The 15,318-nt window shown below is 28.6% G+C and overlaps 4 protein-coding genes across 10 annotated transcripts; 1 reads left to right on the top strand and 3 right to left on the bottom strand.

The window, feature by feature from the left end:
• Position 1: 1 nt before the first annotated feature.
• LOC117231549 (U6 snRNA phosphodiesterase) lies at positions 2 to 2,020 on the bottom strand. 2 transcript variants are annotated; one of them, XM_033490097.1, is made up of 4 exons: positions 1,883 to 2,020; positions 816 to 958; positions 407 to 744; positions 2 to 258 (listed from the first exon to the last, which is right to left on the bottom strand). In XM_033490097.1, exons 1-4 carry the CDS (start codon positions 1,894 to 1,896, stop codon positions 70 to 72), a joined length of 684 nt encoding a protein of 227 aa, XP_033345988.1. In that variant the 5' UTR covers positions 1,897 to 2,020; the 3' UTR covers positions 2 to 69. The 2 variants fall into 2 exon arrangements, with proteins under 2 accessions (XP_033345988.1, XP_033345987.1); XM_033490096.1 differs by lacking the exon at positions 1,883 to 2,020 and adding an exon at positions 1,288 to 1,635.
• LOC117231550 (zinc finger CCHC-type and RNA-binding motif-containing protein 1-like) lies at positions 1,883 to 3,626 on the bottom strand. Its single transcript, XM_033490099.1, has 5 exons — positions 3,514 to 3,626; positions 2,983 to 3,147; positions 2,535 to 2,646; positions 2,157 to 2,465; positions 1,883 to 2,091 (listed from the first exon to the last, which is right to left on the bottom strand). Exons 2-5 carry the CDS (start codon positions 3,093 to 3,095, stop codon positions 1,954 to 1,956), a joined length of 672 nt encoding a protein of 223 aa, XP_033345990.1. The 5' UTR covers positions 3,096 to 3,147; positions 3,514 to 3,626; the 3' UTR covers positions 1,883 to 1,953.
• Positions 3,627 to 4,033: 407 nt separating this feature from the next.
• Positions 4,034 to 7,078, bottom strand: LOC117231548 (D-glucuronyl C5-epimerase B). Its single transcript, XM_033490095.1, has 7 exons — positions 6,903 to 7,078; positions 6,717 to 6,813; positions 6,470 to 6,617; positions 6,213 to 6,341; positions 5,425 to 6,138; positions 5,167 to 5,354; positions 4,034 to 5,090 (listed from the first exon to the last, which is right to left on the bottom strand). Exons 3-7 carry the CDS (start codon positions 6,608 to 6,610, stop codon positions 4,559 to 4,561), a joined length of 1,704 nt encoding a protein of 567 aa, XP_033345986.1. The 5' UTR covers positions 6,611 to 6,617; positions 6,717 to 6,813; positions 6,903 to 7,078; the 3' UTR covers positions 4,034 to 4,558.
• Positions 7,079 to 7,517: 439 nt separating this feature from the next.
• On the top strand, positions 7,518 to 12,438 carry LOC117231545 (centrosome-associated zinc finger protein CP190). Of its 6 annotated transcripts, XM_033490086.1 has the most exons (8): positions 7,518 to 7,754; positions 7,874 to 8,063; positions 8,151 to 8,262; positions 8,505 to 8,569; positions 8,867 to 9,038; positions 9,160 to 9,299; positions 9,365 to 9,625; positions 9,752 to 11,750. In XM_033490086.1, exons 5-8 carry the CDS (start codon positions 8,874 to 8,876, stop codon positions 11,748 to 11,750), a joined length of 2,565 nt encoding a protein of 854 aa, XP_033345977.1. In that variant the 5' UTR covers positions 7,518 to 7,754; positions 7,874 to 8,063; positions 8,151 to 8,262; positions 8,505 to 8,569; positions 8,867 to 8,873. The 6 variants fall into 6 exon arrangements, with proteins under 6 accessions (XP_033345977.1, XP_033345978.1, XP_033345983.1 ...); XM_033490092.1 differs by lacking the exon at positions 7,518 to 7,754 and having other exon boundaries at positions 7,771 to 8,063; positions 9,752 to 12,438; XM_033490089.1 differs by lacking the exon at positions 7,518 to 7,754 and having other exon boundaries at positions 7,771 to 8,063; positions 8,151 to 8,237.
• The last annotated feature ends 2,880 nt before the right edge of the window (positions 12,439 to 15,318 follow it).

The following is a 15,318-nucleotide window of genomic DNA, read 5'->3' as shown; positions in this document are numbered from 1 at the left end:
ATTATATTATAGTGTAACTTTTTTATTATCAGTATTTTACATTTAATTCGTATCAATTATTATTATTTGTTACCTCAGTTTAAATACATATAACTTGTTTCCAATCTTAAGATATATTTTATTGACATTTATATATCTCGCCTCTGCATGTTCAATCAAAAATTGATTTAATTTAATAGTCAAAAAGCGTGCTTGATCGTCTAGAACTGACAGTTCGTTGCCAAGACACCATAAAAAACTTACATGATAAGAAGAATCCTAAATGTGGAAAATGATAATTTATTATCATTATTATCGTATTATAATTGCTTATGTTATAAAGCAATAAATATAAAACTTTCATCAAAAAGAACTTGTTGCACTTTTGTGTAACATATATAATCATTGTTTAAAATACGTTACTTACTTCATAAAAAGCTGGTAAATCATATTCGGCAAGCAACTTATTAACATTTTTCACAAAATGACCAAGGACTCCTTTACAATCGATACATTCTATCCCAAGAAAAGTTCGAGTTTTTTCCTCGTTAGTATATGCCCGTACGTTTAGAAGCTCCAAATTAAACTGATCTGTCTGCTCACATAACTTCTTGGTCTCCTCTACGAAGGATTCAATCCAATGAAACTTTAAAATTAAAGTTCTTGATAGACTAATATGAAATTGCTCAGAAAATATATTACATTTAACTGGCACTTCTCCCAAAACTGAAAACATCCATGAGAGCATGTCCTCGCTGGGTTCATCTGGAATTTAAAGTAGCTATAATGATTTTATTCTTGTAATTAAAACATATATACCTTTATTAAATACTAACAGTCAATATAAATTAACGTGGCCCAGTTACCACGTTCGTGTTTAAAACTTCTTACTCTTCCCTCATGTTGTAATGGATTATCATCTACTTCTTCATGATGAGGAACACCTTTCCATGCTGTAATGCTTCTAGGCAAAGGTAATCTATAAAATAAAAGTTATTTTCTACGATTTTTTTTAGTACAAATATTTACTTTACTAGAACTATTTTTTAACTATTTATTTCGAATTTAAATCTGCCAAGTCTAAACATAGATAATGAACGCGCATGTGATACCTTCGTATAAATCGTTCAATATGTTTATAAAAGTTAAAAAATAAATTTATCAAATATACATTTCTCAATACATGCATACTGTAAAAATGAATAGTTATTCCAATTATAAACATACCTAACAATTTATTAAAATGTATTTGAATACTTAGAAGAAATCGTAAGTATAATAATTATAAAAACCAAAGAAGACAGATACCGTTTAGAATTTTCCTCAGATTTACTGTTATCATTAATTTCATCTTCTTCAGAATCAGAAGCGTACGTACTTAATAAATCTAAACCTGACATAGTGTATAATATTTGTAATTAACTTAAATCTTTCATCCTTTGAGGTTATATTTTGAAATTATTTATAACTAATTGTTCGATTTTTTATTTTTTCAAAATACAGTCATGTTTCGGTAATATTTAATCTTTGTTGTTCGAAATACATTGAGTTTAAAGATTATAAATATAAAGAAAATAGTAATATTAAAATTTCTTTTAATGACTTTCGAATGGCATTTGTAAGGTTAAGTTTTCCAATCTACTAAGCTACAAATGCGAACAGAACATAACGCAAAATAAAATAACATGTATAGTATATACTATGTTAATATATACATACGTATATACACATGATTTATTGTAAAAACTAATTAAATAACTTTTGTTGCTTTTAATTACTGAATATAAAACAAAATAAAATTTCAATTAAAAACTGAAGTTGATGTTATAAATTTATTTCAATTTCTACACAAGTCAATGAGTTGTCAATTTACAAATCTATATACAAACAATATTTTACAAACTTAATATTAAACATTCTTTAAACTTTATTATATCATAATTTTTTATTCTTATATTATTTTATTACATTTACTTATTCACTAAAATCTTCTTCATCGCTAAAATATTGGTTCTTTTTATATCTTTTGCCAGATTTATGAACTGATCTACTTTCCTCCTCGTATCCCTTATTCCCTAATCGGTGATTATTTTCTAATTCTTTTTGTCTTTGCTATAATGTACATATAAATAATAAATACAAATATTTATTACATTTGGATCACATTAATACATTACCTCTAACGCAATAGCAGCGCTTAATGTTTCTACTTCTTCATCCCAATTATCCTCTGCTGATTCATTGTCACTATTTTTATTAAAATCGCTTGTTTGGTGAGTATTAGCTTTATGTTTTTTTCTAATTCTAATCTTTTTTAATGGTGGATTTCTTGGTCCTAATGTATTGTTCCTACAATTGTATGATAAGTGTCCTTCTTCACCACATTCATAACATTGAGATTTATCTGGATAATCTCTGCGACGTATAAATTCAGTACTCCTTCCATTATCTACTGCTATGGAACTTTTTATTGTACGACCACCTATCTGTTAAAAAGTAATGTATGAAAAATAAGTTAGGATGAATATTATTACATAAGAAAAATTACAGTTTACCTCTGTGTTATTTAAGTTTTTCGCGCAACTAATAGCATCCTCTGGATTAAGAAACAATACAAATGCAACACCTCGACTTCTCCTTGTAATTCTGTTTTTCATTACTGTCACTCTAAAGATAAAAAAGGTTATACTTCAAATATGTATAAAATTATACTTTAAATTATTTGATGTACATGTAATGTAAAAAACTTCTTTTATTCTCTAAGTATTGAAAATTTTTATATTTTATAAAAATTAAGATATATAAGAAAATTTAATCTGAAAATATGTGAGGATTAAGAATGTAGTAAACAATAATTTTTATACAATTTTTGATGAAAGGATAAAGGTAGAATACCACGATAAATAAAATATATAAAATATTTAAATAATATATTTCTGCAAATATATATTTAACAAACTAATAAAGAATTAAAAAGTTAGCTACTTAAATTTCATAACTTACTTTACAATTTTGCCATAACTCTGTAAAAGTTGATGTATATCATTATTTGTTAATGAAAAAGGTAAATTTGAAATATAAACTGTTGATTTACTTGGAACTACTCCACCACTCATTTTTATATATTAAATTTCGATTATTATTTATGACGCTTATGTTTAATTTAACCTGAAATATAAGAATAGAAAAAATGATAATTATAAAGTTAAAATGTTATAAAATGTTTGTCATGCATTGCATTTCACTTATTTTCTCTTATAGAAATTTTTATATTCAGTGACGCATTCAATAATTATAATTTTATACTAATACTTATCTTCTTGCAAGTAAAACAGCTTTTTTGTTCCATTTAAAAAACTATTTATTATATTAGCAATTAAGTCATAAATGCAATTAACAATAATATAATACGTTTCGTAAATCGAATTTAAAAATCTTTTTCTGTAGTTCAAAACGTATATAATTCGATATGACATATTTCAGTAATATTTCAATTTTATATTAAACAACAATAACTACGTTAAAAATACTCACAAAAATCGTTATAATTACTTATACGCTATGTAATATTAATTCTTGCATACATATTGGAATAACTGTCTTGTAAACTATAAGAACATATACCATAAACTAAGCTATCAGTAGTACCAACATGTAACAGACCATACACATTCACAAGCATACATTCAAATTAAATGAAATAAGTTTCATTCTTTGTTAAATTATATATATTTAGGAGAAAATTAGGTAAAAAACTTATTTATCAACAGGTAAAAAAAATTTATAAATAAAATAATTTCATTTTATTTGTTAAATTGGTGTCACACATGTATAAGTTCTAATAAAATTTCATATAAAAGTAGTATAATATACAAAAAAAAACTTCAAAATGTATTACATTTTTACTCGAAACAACTTTTTATTTAATTTAAATAATTTGCATTAAAGGTATGAAATTTATCTTAATCTATACATTTGTTAAAAATAAAACGTTCAAATTCTCAAAGGAATGTAATACATAACATTGAAATTAAAAAATGTATATTTATAAAACAGTTTAAATGTTGAGTTTAATTCCTTAAGTACAAAATTTACATGTAACGCAATTACATATATCATTCCATTATATCTACAAATTAAGTTTCATAAGTCATGTTCAGGGATGGCTTTTTCTAAATATTAATTTAAAATATCTGAAATACTCTAAATAGGCATTTTATTTGTTATAATTAAATGGAATAAATTACTTTTAAATATAATAATACAATTGTCTTTTTAAATATATGTAGTTTTAACTATCAAATACTAAATTTGATATTTTGCTATGATGGGATAGCCAAGTACATACGCAGCATCCATTAATAACGAACAAATGTCACGAATTTGATTGTTACTGTTTCCATGTAACAACAATTACATAAAAAGATAAGTATAGTTTGGTCCACTTTATTCTGTGACTAATTTTTTTATTTACAAAATGTATGATACAAAATACAGCAGACGGAACGAAATATTAAATATCAATAAATTAAAAATAAAAGTGAACGCAAAAATCAATTGATCGCTAAAGGATAGTATGTTAATTGTGTGCGGCTCTCTTACCATTCATGTAACCTATCCATCGTTCTGCTGTAGTAGTAAAAATCGGATCATTGTCAATTGAATTTAAAAGAAGAAGTTGATTAACATGAGTAGAATGATAATCCCACCTAGCTAAATTTGGAGCCGTTTTTAATGTAAAATGACGTAAATCATATGTAGTACCAGAACCTGTATCGTATAGCGTTAACATGTTTTTCAAGGATGTCATACCCTGATTAAAAAGACGAGATGCTTCTACCGCATCCTTACCTGTTGCTATGCTTTTTAGATCATACAAACCAATTAAAGAATAAATAAATCCATTAAGTATAAATGAAGAGGGTGTCGTAGGGTATTCTTCGTACCACACGTATTTGCTTAAAAATATTGCAGCTACGCCGCCTTTGCTAGAGGATACCTTAAAAGGTTGCAAACCTCTAATAGCAGCTTGCAAATATTTTTCTTCGCCCGAATGATAATATGCTCGTGCTAATACAGAAATTGCATGTCCTTGACCCATACTAGAATACCTGTGAAAGCATGCATTTAAATAAATATATCGTGATAACATATACATAAATTAAATAATTTATTAAAATAAAATACCATCCAGGTTCAAGAGTAGCCATTCCTGGGGCTACTTTTCTTCTGACAGGATTTGCCCATCCACCAGAACTAATGTTCTGGTTACTAACAAACCATCTAGCTGCATCATAGAATTGTTCCATGTGTTCACTTGTAGATAATGTTATATTATCAATCATCCCAGATCCATACAACGTCATTTTCACAATCTGTAAAATAGATCATTCTTAACATTTATTTTGTTATTATCTTATAGCAGTTGTTAAGTATATACATTACCTTTAATTTCGAGCGAGACATTTTCTTTTTATTTTTATCATTTAAGTATAAACCTTTTTGCAAATCTATTACTAGGTCTCTAGTGAATCTTCTCCATTGATGATTAATTTGACCAATTCCATAGTAAACGTGATTGTTATATATATGCAATACTATGTTACTAGTAACATAATGAAGGTAATACGTTTCTTTTCTTTCTCTGGATTGCAATGTGATCATAATGCTTCCATTATCTTTAATATTAAAATCCCATTTCAATACAAAATCAAGTACATGATCTAATTGTAAGGTAATACCAGATGTACTAGTTTCTGGTGTTGCAAATCTCATTACATGACTGTTAACATGTTTATCAAATATTCTAGATGCAATAGATCCTTGAGGCGTAATCCATTCTCTTTTAACTTTATCAGAGTCTTCTATCACTTTCCTGTGAGGTTCTGGTTCTGTCAAATTTTTGCTATAATGTGATAATCCAAATTGAGCAATTTGAGTAGGATAATAATATCCTTGACTCTCCCATTGAGTAGATATTGGTACTCCGTCATTTCCACTAATACATTTAACACGTTCTCGAACTTCAACATTATAATTTTCAAAGGTCATAAACACTCCTCTGGGATCATATTTTCCTTTAGGATTAACGATTTTGGAATAACTGTGTAACCATTCAAATCTTTCTAAGCCATCATACGTGGCTAATTTTCCATAAATCTGACGTATTTTAAACATATTAGTATTTTCCAAACATATTAGGATTAATCATTTACTTTACTTTTACTACTTACCTCAAAATATTTATGAATAAATGAAAATGGTATGTAAACTTCATCTCCTTCTTTACGACATCCAATAGAATAATCACCATTTATATGACAATCTATCTCCTGATATCCAGTTTCTAAGTTTACTCGATCCTTTATATATATAAAAAAAATAATAGTAAATAATAAATATTATTATTGTATAAAATTTCTACACCAAATAATTTTATAGAAATAGTAATGTATGTTAAATTTATATATTTGACTCAAATTATGCTTACTTTATGCTGAAATTTTGATTTCCAATCAGTGTTTTTAAAAAACGATGGGCTATCACAATTATTCCATGATGTCAATAGTGAACTTAATACTGCAACTATTAGTACAAGTAATAATGTTTTAAAGTTCAACCTCATCATCATATAAAACCTGTTTTTGAATGAAAATGATTTTTTATAAATAATATCAATACATAGGAAGATTAATTTTATAAAGTATAAATAATATTGCTATGCAATGCTTACTTACAAGATGTTATTAAAATTCTTGCCTTCCTATCTGTTAAAAACAGCTTCGATTAAAGGTAAATATTTTTTCCCCCATTTTTTTTAAATTGTAGAATTCTGAAAGGAGATAAAGTCATTTCTTCAAAAACAACAAGAAACAAATGGTAACAGCCGATGACAACTTTTAAAATGCATATATGTGTTCACCTTTTTATGGATATTCCCTTTACATTTTCCATCAAGGACTTTATACGTTTAATCACCGATGGTTATCGATGTTAGCTATTGTTTCATACATTCCATTCATAATATCGTCTGCAGTAACCAAAATGTTATATCTGTTCTCGTTAATCACATTGTCTATTTTATAAAGAAAGTTGCATGCATTCTTGATTATAGTGTCAGTAGCATTGCATAAATTCCCTAGAATTCGTTTGCGAAATATTAACTATGGGTAAAGTTTCAGTGGTTTTAAGAAATCTCGATTATATTGAAGAAATTTGAAGAACAGATTGTATATTTGCATGTGTATCAATTTTTAACATTTTGCATGAATTTTGTATATTATAATATACATTGTGAAGAAATATTTTTAAATACTCTAAACTTTAATGTGATATAAATAATAAAAATCTTTCGTTTACAAATTCAATTGATTATTGATAATATTTAAAACTATTAACAGCCATTCTTCGCCATAAGTTCGTATTACCCATTCTCGTAGTTCATTCGTTATTTTCCACCTAAATTTATAAAATTAATTATATTTTTCCATGTAAATTCTCTTTGCTTTCATTGTATGAAATCATACACAATAACACAAAAATATCTTTTTTCTGCATTATGCAGATTACACAAAATATGAGCAATCATAGTTTATAGTAGCGATTCATAATTCTATGGTTGAAGGTTTCTTTATATCCTGTTACTGTGTGATCAGTTGATACGTATAACTCCATCTGTGAGTCGTGATATACAATGGAATGTTCAATATTACTTGTGTACTAAGGAAATTTATAAGAGATGGAGCTGAGAGGAATATTGAAATATTGTTAAATAGGTATGTGCAATACATCCACGGGGTATTTTGAATTTGTATATATTCGAAATAACCATTAATATGCTCGACTTTGATCGTGAAAGGAAGATGTGCATCATTATTAAACTTCCATTTTTCAGCGTTCCGCAAAGTATGCGCTGATACTTTCGTCAGAAGCCTCTTTTACTTCTTTTCGTTTGCATAGCATTCTTCTTTTTGCAATATTTTAGTCTAATTGAATTTCGAAGCGATCGCAGCAATGTATATATGGTGATATACATGCTAAAGAATTTTTACGTTAGCATACTTCGCTTGCTACTAGTCGCTACTGTAAGTCACACAACCATATTCCGATGTCAATGGACCCCGCTGATGCACTATTATTATAATGTTAGATATGAAACTTTTGATTTTTAGAAGCCAGTCAGGTTAAGTTACTACTAAGTAATTAGTTGGGGAATAATTTCCCTTTGTAACATGGATTATATGGCATTTGAGTCACAAGTACGAAGAGATTATTCTCAAGAATGTTAAGTAATATTTGTAGCCTTTGAAATAGCATGTGTGGTGTAAATAATTTCTTTTCATATGATACTATATAATGTTGTAATTAATAGTTAACTTCTAACATTTGTGAGTAATGTAATCGAAAAGATTTGAAATTTCTCTTCATATATTTTTTTTGTTAGAAAATAAACTCATAGTGTAGTATCTTATAATTTAATTTTAAAGATTAAGATCATGATATCTTTTATTCTTCTTTTATTACAGGATTTGGTCCATGTGGGTTGTCAGCATAAGTAGATATAATAAATAATTAAACTTTATAATATCAGGTAAAGAAATGTAATATAGTTTATCAGATTAATATAAAATATTAGTCTAATAATTTAATTTTCTTATAAACAGCATATTGTAGTAAAAGAAATTATTTATTTTGTACTACAGTGTATATGTATTTTCTAATACTTAATTTTTATTACTAATTTTATTAATTTATCTTGAAGATAATATTGAACAGCTATATTTTAATTAATTTTTCCATAAAAAATATTAGTGGAAGATTTATTAAGTAGTGATGAATCTTTCAAAAAGAATCCTTCAAAAGCTTTTTTTTAACTAATAACATACAGGTGTACAATGGAAACAGCAAATCAGGAAAAACAACTTCCTTCACGGGGATTGAAGCAAGTGAAGGTAGATAACTGGGGGACTTTCTTTCTTCAAAGACTTCAACAGCTTTATTTTGAAGAAGAATTGCTTGATCTTACAATCAAGTTTCCCACCAGTGATATCACTGTTCAGGTATTAATCTTGTACATTCCTTATTTATATTTAAAAATTGTTATTAAATATTTAAAATTAAATATTTCTTCACTATTTATTGTTATATTTAGTTCAAAGAACTTCTTCATTAATATTTCAGGCTCATCGTTTAGTCATAACAACATGCACAGATTATTTTATGCAACTTGAACGTGAACAAAAAGAAAAAGATGAAAATTTTGATGGAGTAATTATCATGCCACCAGATATGCCATATGAATGTGTGAAGTCAATTATAAGGTAAATTTTAACACAGTTTGTATAGCAAATAAAGTTATCATACTTTTAATATAATACTTTTATAGTTTTATGTACACTGGACAATTAGAGTATTGGACTTCTGAGCAACATGCTTTGTATCGTACAGCACAGAAAATGAACATGACTGTTCTAACTAAATTACTTGATGCACAATTTAATACTGCTTCTCTGCAAAATGAACAAACAGTGAAATGCAATACCCGACCCATAATAGCAGTTTCAAAGCCTTCAACATCTAGCACAAAAGCAACAACTACTTCCACTTCATCTTCAGGGTTGTCAAATCAGCCATTACCAGGTAGAAAGTAAGTATGTTTGCATATAGATTAGAGATTCAAATACTCATTCTAGTTACAAATAATTTAGTCACGTATATAAATCTTACTCTTCAATTTTACATGTACAAAAAAATTTTCTTTTTATTATGATAGACTCCCTATATGGAAAAGGAAATTAGATACACCACAAAGTATGCCATCGCTTAATTATGAAATGCGAACATTCCACGGGATGCCGTCGACAAATAGGCCTACAGAGGTAACTCCTGGACCTTCCCGATTTGATCTCCCCGAAGCGGAAGAGTTTGCGCTCGGGGTGTTCTCGTCATTCGATGACATTACGTACAATACAAAGCCTATCGTTCAAGCGCCAGACAAATATAAAAGAGATAATTCGCCTAGTGGTAAATGTTCCCCAGACAGAGACAGTAAAAATGATACAACCGAAGATGAGGAAGATGACTGTCATACAAACGAGAAGAGTCTGAAGGAAATGAATTCCGACGATGATTGGTCCGTGACTAGATGTTTCCAAAGGGGTCAAGATATGCAGCCATCGCCATCTAAGAGAGTGCGATTTGATCTCGAAGAAAAAGAAAATATGGAAAAGGGGAAACGAACGAACTCAGAAGACTCGATTAATAATCACGCAAAGATCATTCGAGAAGTATTGAAGAAATACCCTCATTTAGTGAAAAATAACAAGAACATACGTTTGAAAATCATGCAAAAAGAAGCAAAGTCTTCAGATAGTAATTCAGCATGCAAGACAAAAGTCTCTTACGTAGTTTTGAAGTCTGATCACCTGATGTCAAGCAATAACACCGATGAAACAGAGGCAAAGAGTAACGGAAGCGTAGATGGTGGCGAGACTGGACCTTGGAAATGTAACAAGTGTGATTTAGAAGAGGAGTATACAAACTACTATATGTACAGAAGACACATGCAAGATGTACACGATGAAAAATTTGATATGCGAGTTTGCGAACACTGTGGTTATAAAGCAATCAAACGAAACATCCTGATGTATCATCTTTATACAAAACACAATGTGCCTCCTCCGAAAAGCATGAGTTTTCCAAAATGTCAAGCATGTTCTTACGTGGCACTATCGGAAGCGTTTTTGGTGAGGCATCAAATCAACCATAATCATCGACCAACGTCGCGTCAACATTCGTCATCCATCGAAGAGATTCAGTGCATGCAATGTTCACAAACGTTTAAAGACGTTACCGAATTGACGACCCATGAAATTAATACGGGCCATGGAAACTTGCCGGATGGCAAAAAGAAGGGACATCGTTGCACTCATTGTGGTAAAGTTTTTGTACAAGCTACGAATTTGCAAGTTCATATCGATTGCGTACACAAGGATCTGCGGGATTCGGATGCAGCTTCAGTCTCTATGCCAACAATTTCTTTAGAACCTTCTTCAGAAGCGGAAGCCTTGAGTCACGTGGCTAGTGGTATAGCGGCATCCTTAGGTGTTGGAGATAGCGTTTCCTCGGAACCTCAGGATGGAGCTTCGAACGTATCGGGATATATTGTACCGGAGATGCAATTAAATAATATTTCTCACGAAATGACTTACAATGCGCACGAACTGGACGGGCAACATATGATAATGTTGATTGATAATGACAACTACCAACAGCAGGAAAATGATCAACAGCAGCAGCCACAACAGCTAAACATTACCGATAACGAACAAATTGTAATGCAAGGTACGGAGGATGGGATGATCGTTTACATTCATGGAAACGAAGATGTAGAACGACAAACATACGATAATTACCACTCGGAAGAACTTACCGAAGAAACTGAGGAGATAGTGGAGGAAGTGGTTGAAGAAGTTGAGGAAAAGGTGATGGAGGAGGAAATGCAAGTTGAACAGTCGGAAATATTGGAGGAATGCAGTTCTGATCAGGTAGAAGAAGTTATACAATACGTGGAAGAACAGACAGAAATAGTGGAATACGATGAACAATGCAGCGAACAGAGTAACAGTGTAGGCGAATCGCAGGAATCGGTTATGATCATTGAAGAGGAGCATCTTGAGGGAGAACAAGAGGTGGAAAAAAATGATAAGCAAACTAAAGCGAATAGCTTTACAGAATGGGATGATGATAGTAGAGAATTAGCTGATTCATAAATAATAATAATATTATTATATTAACTTTGTCACACCTTATGTTTGATCAATATCCGTGACTAACAAAACAGCATGTTTGAATTGCATTTCATTTTGCTTCTTTCTTCATTCTCTACATAGTAAATGATTGAAGATTACTATACAGGACATTTTCTACTTTTCTGGCAAGATTGTAGATTATGCTCCACAATCCTGCCGGAAAAGTAGGAAACACCTTGTATATACAGATACAAAAGAAGCAATGTAAATGAATTATTTCATTTTTAGAGGATATGTAGAGTCATAAGCTTCAATTAATTCGTGCAAATTGATTTTAACTTCAACATTTATTCTAAAACAAATGTTTGTATATACAGCTTAAAGCTGATATATATATACATATATATATATATATATATATATATATATATATATATATATATGTATGTATGATTGTATTCAATCGTTAGAGATTTAATTTGATCACATCTGCAAAGGAACGGAAGAAGAAAAGTGGAAAAATTGTTTATGAACTTTTCTTAATTGCAATTTTCAATTCCTTTGAACATATAGTTGCACAAACGTGTGGCAGTGGGTGAATATGTAATGCAGAAAATGAAGGAACATGAATGTCGAATTTCTGATTAATTCCTGACTGCACATGTTCAATGCAAATATTTAAAAATAAAGAGATTAAAAGTAATACGTTTCTTTCAGAAATTCTTTCTTAGACTTTATAATGTTGAATTTGATGATTATTCACGATAATTGGTATATATCTTTCGTATTTATCGTTGCGTTCGGATAAACATGATACATCAAAATAAAAGATCGTAGTCAATTAAGCGTTAATGACAAAATGTTATTTTACATTTCTTTCATTATTTCAAGTCCATTAATAAAATTTTTTTGCCGGAATTGATATAATAAAAGAAATAAAATTCAATCACTTTTTCCTTACCAAATTATACATTTTATTATTTCTTTCATTACATGATTTGGAGAATTTTAAGACATATAGTTTCAAATATTTAAAATTTTATACAAACATTTGAATAAAGCAGATCGAATATAATTCATTAACTTATTTATATAAAAAAAATATGCTTTGTATTGTCATATATTCTCTATTTTCCGGAAGGAATAATATGATTTTATCGAAGAGATATCAATAATTTAAAAAATTCTTGAAATCAAATCCCATTATACATCATTTGCAATTAAATACATGATGCCTGTTTCATATTAAGAAATAGAAAATAAAACATTCAAAAAATTGAATACAGAAGATAATATATTTTTAATAAAGTCGGACAGAATATCTTGTATATGTACAGCGTGAGTCACTTAACGCGTTTTATTTAGTCAATTCTCTTTCTCATAAGTAACCAGCACTTGTTTAGTTTTTGAGCATAATATTTTGAATTAGAGTAATATCATCGTAAATTCAGTAAAAGTTTCGAAGATGGTATTTAGAGTTAATACAATCCAAGCTATATATAGAAGAATATTTGAGTTAGTAAGGTTCAACGAATAATACATGTAAATGCAGATCACGATAAAGTAGATAAAATATGCTAGAAACATTTGTATTTTTAACACACGCGTTCAATTTTGCCGTAAATCAAACACATAAATTTAGTTTAGTTATTTTGCTCCGTCTAGTATATTTAACTTCAAATGTTTCTTTTTTGACTTATACATGTCTATGCATATGTATAAAATTGTTTCTATCGATCAAATGGATACAAGATTAAAATTGAAATTTTTGTACTTATAAGTAAATGGGAAATCATTTGATATGAAGAAAATTCAAATAGAGTAATGTGTCAAAGAATCATTTTATTTTTAACTTGGAAATGTGATGAATTCAATATATACGATAAATTTCTCTGTTTTAAAGAAAAATACTAATCACGGCGCGCGCGTATTAAGTGCCTCGTTTTATATATACATGCATTATGGAAAATACTGATTTACGTCAATATGTAATTTCTGAGTTCTCATTTACTACAACCTACGCACGATTAACAAATTATAACGTCGAAGAATTTTATCTGAAATATACATTAGTCAAATACTAACATAACTTCATCACTTGTTACTGGTCCAGTAACAATCTTTCGTTTCAGTATTTTCAGAGTTGTAGAAATTGAAGAAAAAATTAAGATTAAAATTTTTCAAGATTCGTAGGAATTCTTGGATCAAAAGATATTTTATTTGTATATCTAATTTAGTATCATTTGCTAGATTGGAAAGGATTTATCTTGTCCATATCGTGCAATTTTGGTTAAGTGTACTTTGTATTAATTTTCATATTATTAATTGTATCATTTTTTTGTATTAATTTTTATATTATTAATGTATAATTGAAATGTATATTAATTTTTAGCAAATGTCTATTTTTTCCGCAAAATACGATATCTGCTTATCGTTAGTAAAGAAATAGTATGTTATAGATAAAGTTCGAAAACCGTTCTATATATTGTATCGACGATATTAATAATTTGAACAGCAATTAATTATATTAGGATATATCAAAGAGTTCGATCTTGTCGAACGTTCAATAGTAACGAAAATTTTATATGTAAAATCGACCAAAGTTTGATTTAAATTGTTTTGGGTTTGGATCTCTGATTATTGCAAATAAGGACAGAAAGACTGGAGGAACAAGAAAACTAGATTTAGAATGCATGCAAAATAGAAGGAAATTACCTGCCATAGTTCGGTTATGGCCATTATCAAATTATTAGTAACTACTTTATACAATATTTTTAAAAATAGTTGGCAGTGTTACATAAAAATCGTTACATTAGACTCGGTACGATACGATATCATTAAGTTACGCATACACACACCTACTTAAGCTTATCTTCTTGCATTGTATAAGATTCCTTTACCACTTTCTTCATAATTTAGTTATGCGACGTATGGAAACGTACAGGGTGCTTCCTTAGATTTTTTTAATTACTTAGACAATTAATTAGAAACGAGAAATTTCTGAGATAAAAATAATATGATTCTTAGTGCGATCATTTTTTAGTGCACATCGATTTTTTAATTTATTGAAAACCGACATAATAATTTTGTCAATCCTAGAGATGCATAATATTTTGTTTTCTTGATGTATCAATTTTACATGTCTGCAAAATTGTTTAATATTTTCGTCTTAAAATATTTTTAAAAATCTCGAAAAGCGACACATCATATCGTCTGTAATTTGGAAAATGGATAAACAAATGTTGGTAAAATCGATTAAAAAATTTCACAATTCGATATTTCGTTCTGAATATAATTTTAAGCTAAACGAACGAACGTTGGCTGTCGAATCGATTAATATAAAAAGACCGATATCTGTAGTACTTTTACGTGTGCTGCTCAAAATAATTAAGAGATAATCTCCTAAATTATACAATTAAATAAATACATAAGCTTAATTAGTCCAATTATTTCGAGCAGCGTAATTTCTTACAAGAAATATGCTTATGAAGTAAGATAAATAAATGAAATTCGATGTACTGATTCAATTTATGTGCAGTAAGGTGATTTACAGTAAAAGGAAAAAAAAACAATGTCAAGAAATATCTCT

This window comes from Bombus vosnesenskii, unplaced genomic scaffold, assembly GCF_011952255.1.
Source record: "Bombus vosnesenskii isolate JDL3184/JDL3185 unplaced genomic scaffold, Bvos_JDL3184-5_v1.1 scf7180000013272, whole genome shotgun sequence".
Lineage (NCBI taxonomy): Eukaryota > Metazoa > Arthropoda > Insecta > Hymenoptera > Apidae > Bombus > Bombus vosnesenskii.
This window is presented reverse-complemented; position numbering and strand designations above follow the sequence as displayed.

Bases quoted from the DNA above. Each gene is read 5' to 3' on its own strand.
- LOC117231550 (XM_033490099.1), bottom strand. From the start codon at position 3,095: ATGAGTGGTGGAGTAGTTCCAAGTAAATCAACAGTTTATATTTCAAAT. The intron at 2,647-2,982 runs GTAAGTTATGAA...TTTTATCTTTAG, and splicing joins AGTTATGGCAAAATTGTAAA to AGTGACAGTAATGAAAAACA. The intron at 2,092-2,156 runs GTAATGTATTAA...TGTACATTATAG, and splicing joins GCGCTGCTATTGCGTTAGAG to CAAAGACAAAAAGAATTAGA.
- LOC117231549 (XM_033490096.1), bottom strand. From the start codon at position 1,379: ATGTCAGGTTTAGATTTATTAAGTACGTACGCTTCTGATTCTGAAGAA. The intron at 745-815 runs GTTAGTATTTAA...TTTAAATTCCAG, and splicing joins CACGTTAATTTATATTGACT to ATGAACCCAGCGAGGACATG. The intron at 259-406 runs GTAAGTAACGTA...TTCCACATTTAG, and splicing joins ATTTACCAGCTTTTTATGAA to GATTCTTCTTATCATGTAAG.
- LOC117231545 (XM_033490092.1), top strand. From the start codon at position 8,874: ATGGAAACAGCAAATCAGGAAAAACAACTTCCTTCACGGGGATTGAAG. The intron at 9,300-9,364 runs GTAAATTTTAAC...ATACTTTTATAG, and splicing joins TGTGTGAAGTCAATTATAAG to TTTTATGTACACTGGACAAT. The intron at 9,626-9,751 runs GTAAGTATGTTT...TTATTATGATAG, and splicing joins CAGCCATTACCAGGTAGAAA to ACTCCCTATATGGAAAAGGA.
- LOC117231548 (XM_033490095.1), bottom strand. From the start codon at position 6,610: ATGATGATGAGGTTGAACTTTAAAACATTATTACTTGTACTAATAGTT. The intron at 6,342-6,469 runs GTAAGCATAATT...ATATATATAAAG, and splicing joins AATCAAAATTTCAGCATAAA to GATCGAGTAAACTTAGAAAC. The intron at 5,091-5,166 runs GTATTTTATTTT...ATGCTTTCACAG, and splicing joins GCTACTCTTGAACCTGGATG to GTATTCTAGTATGGGTCAAG.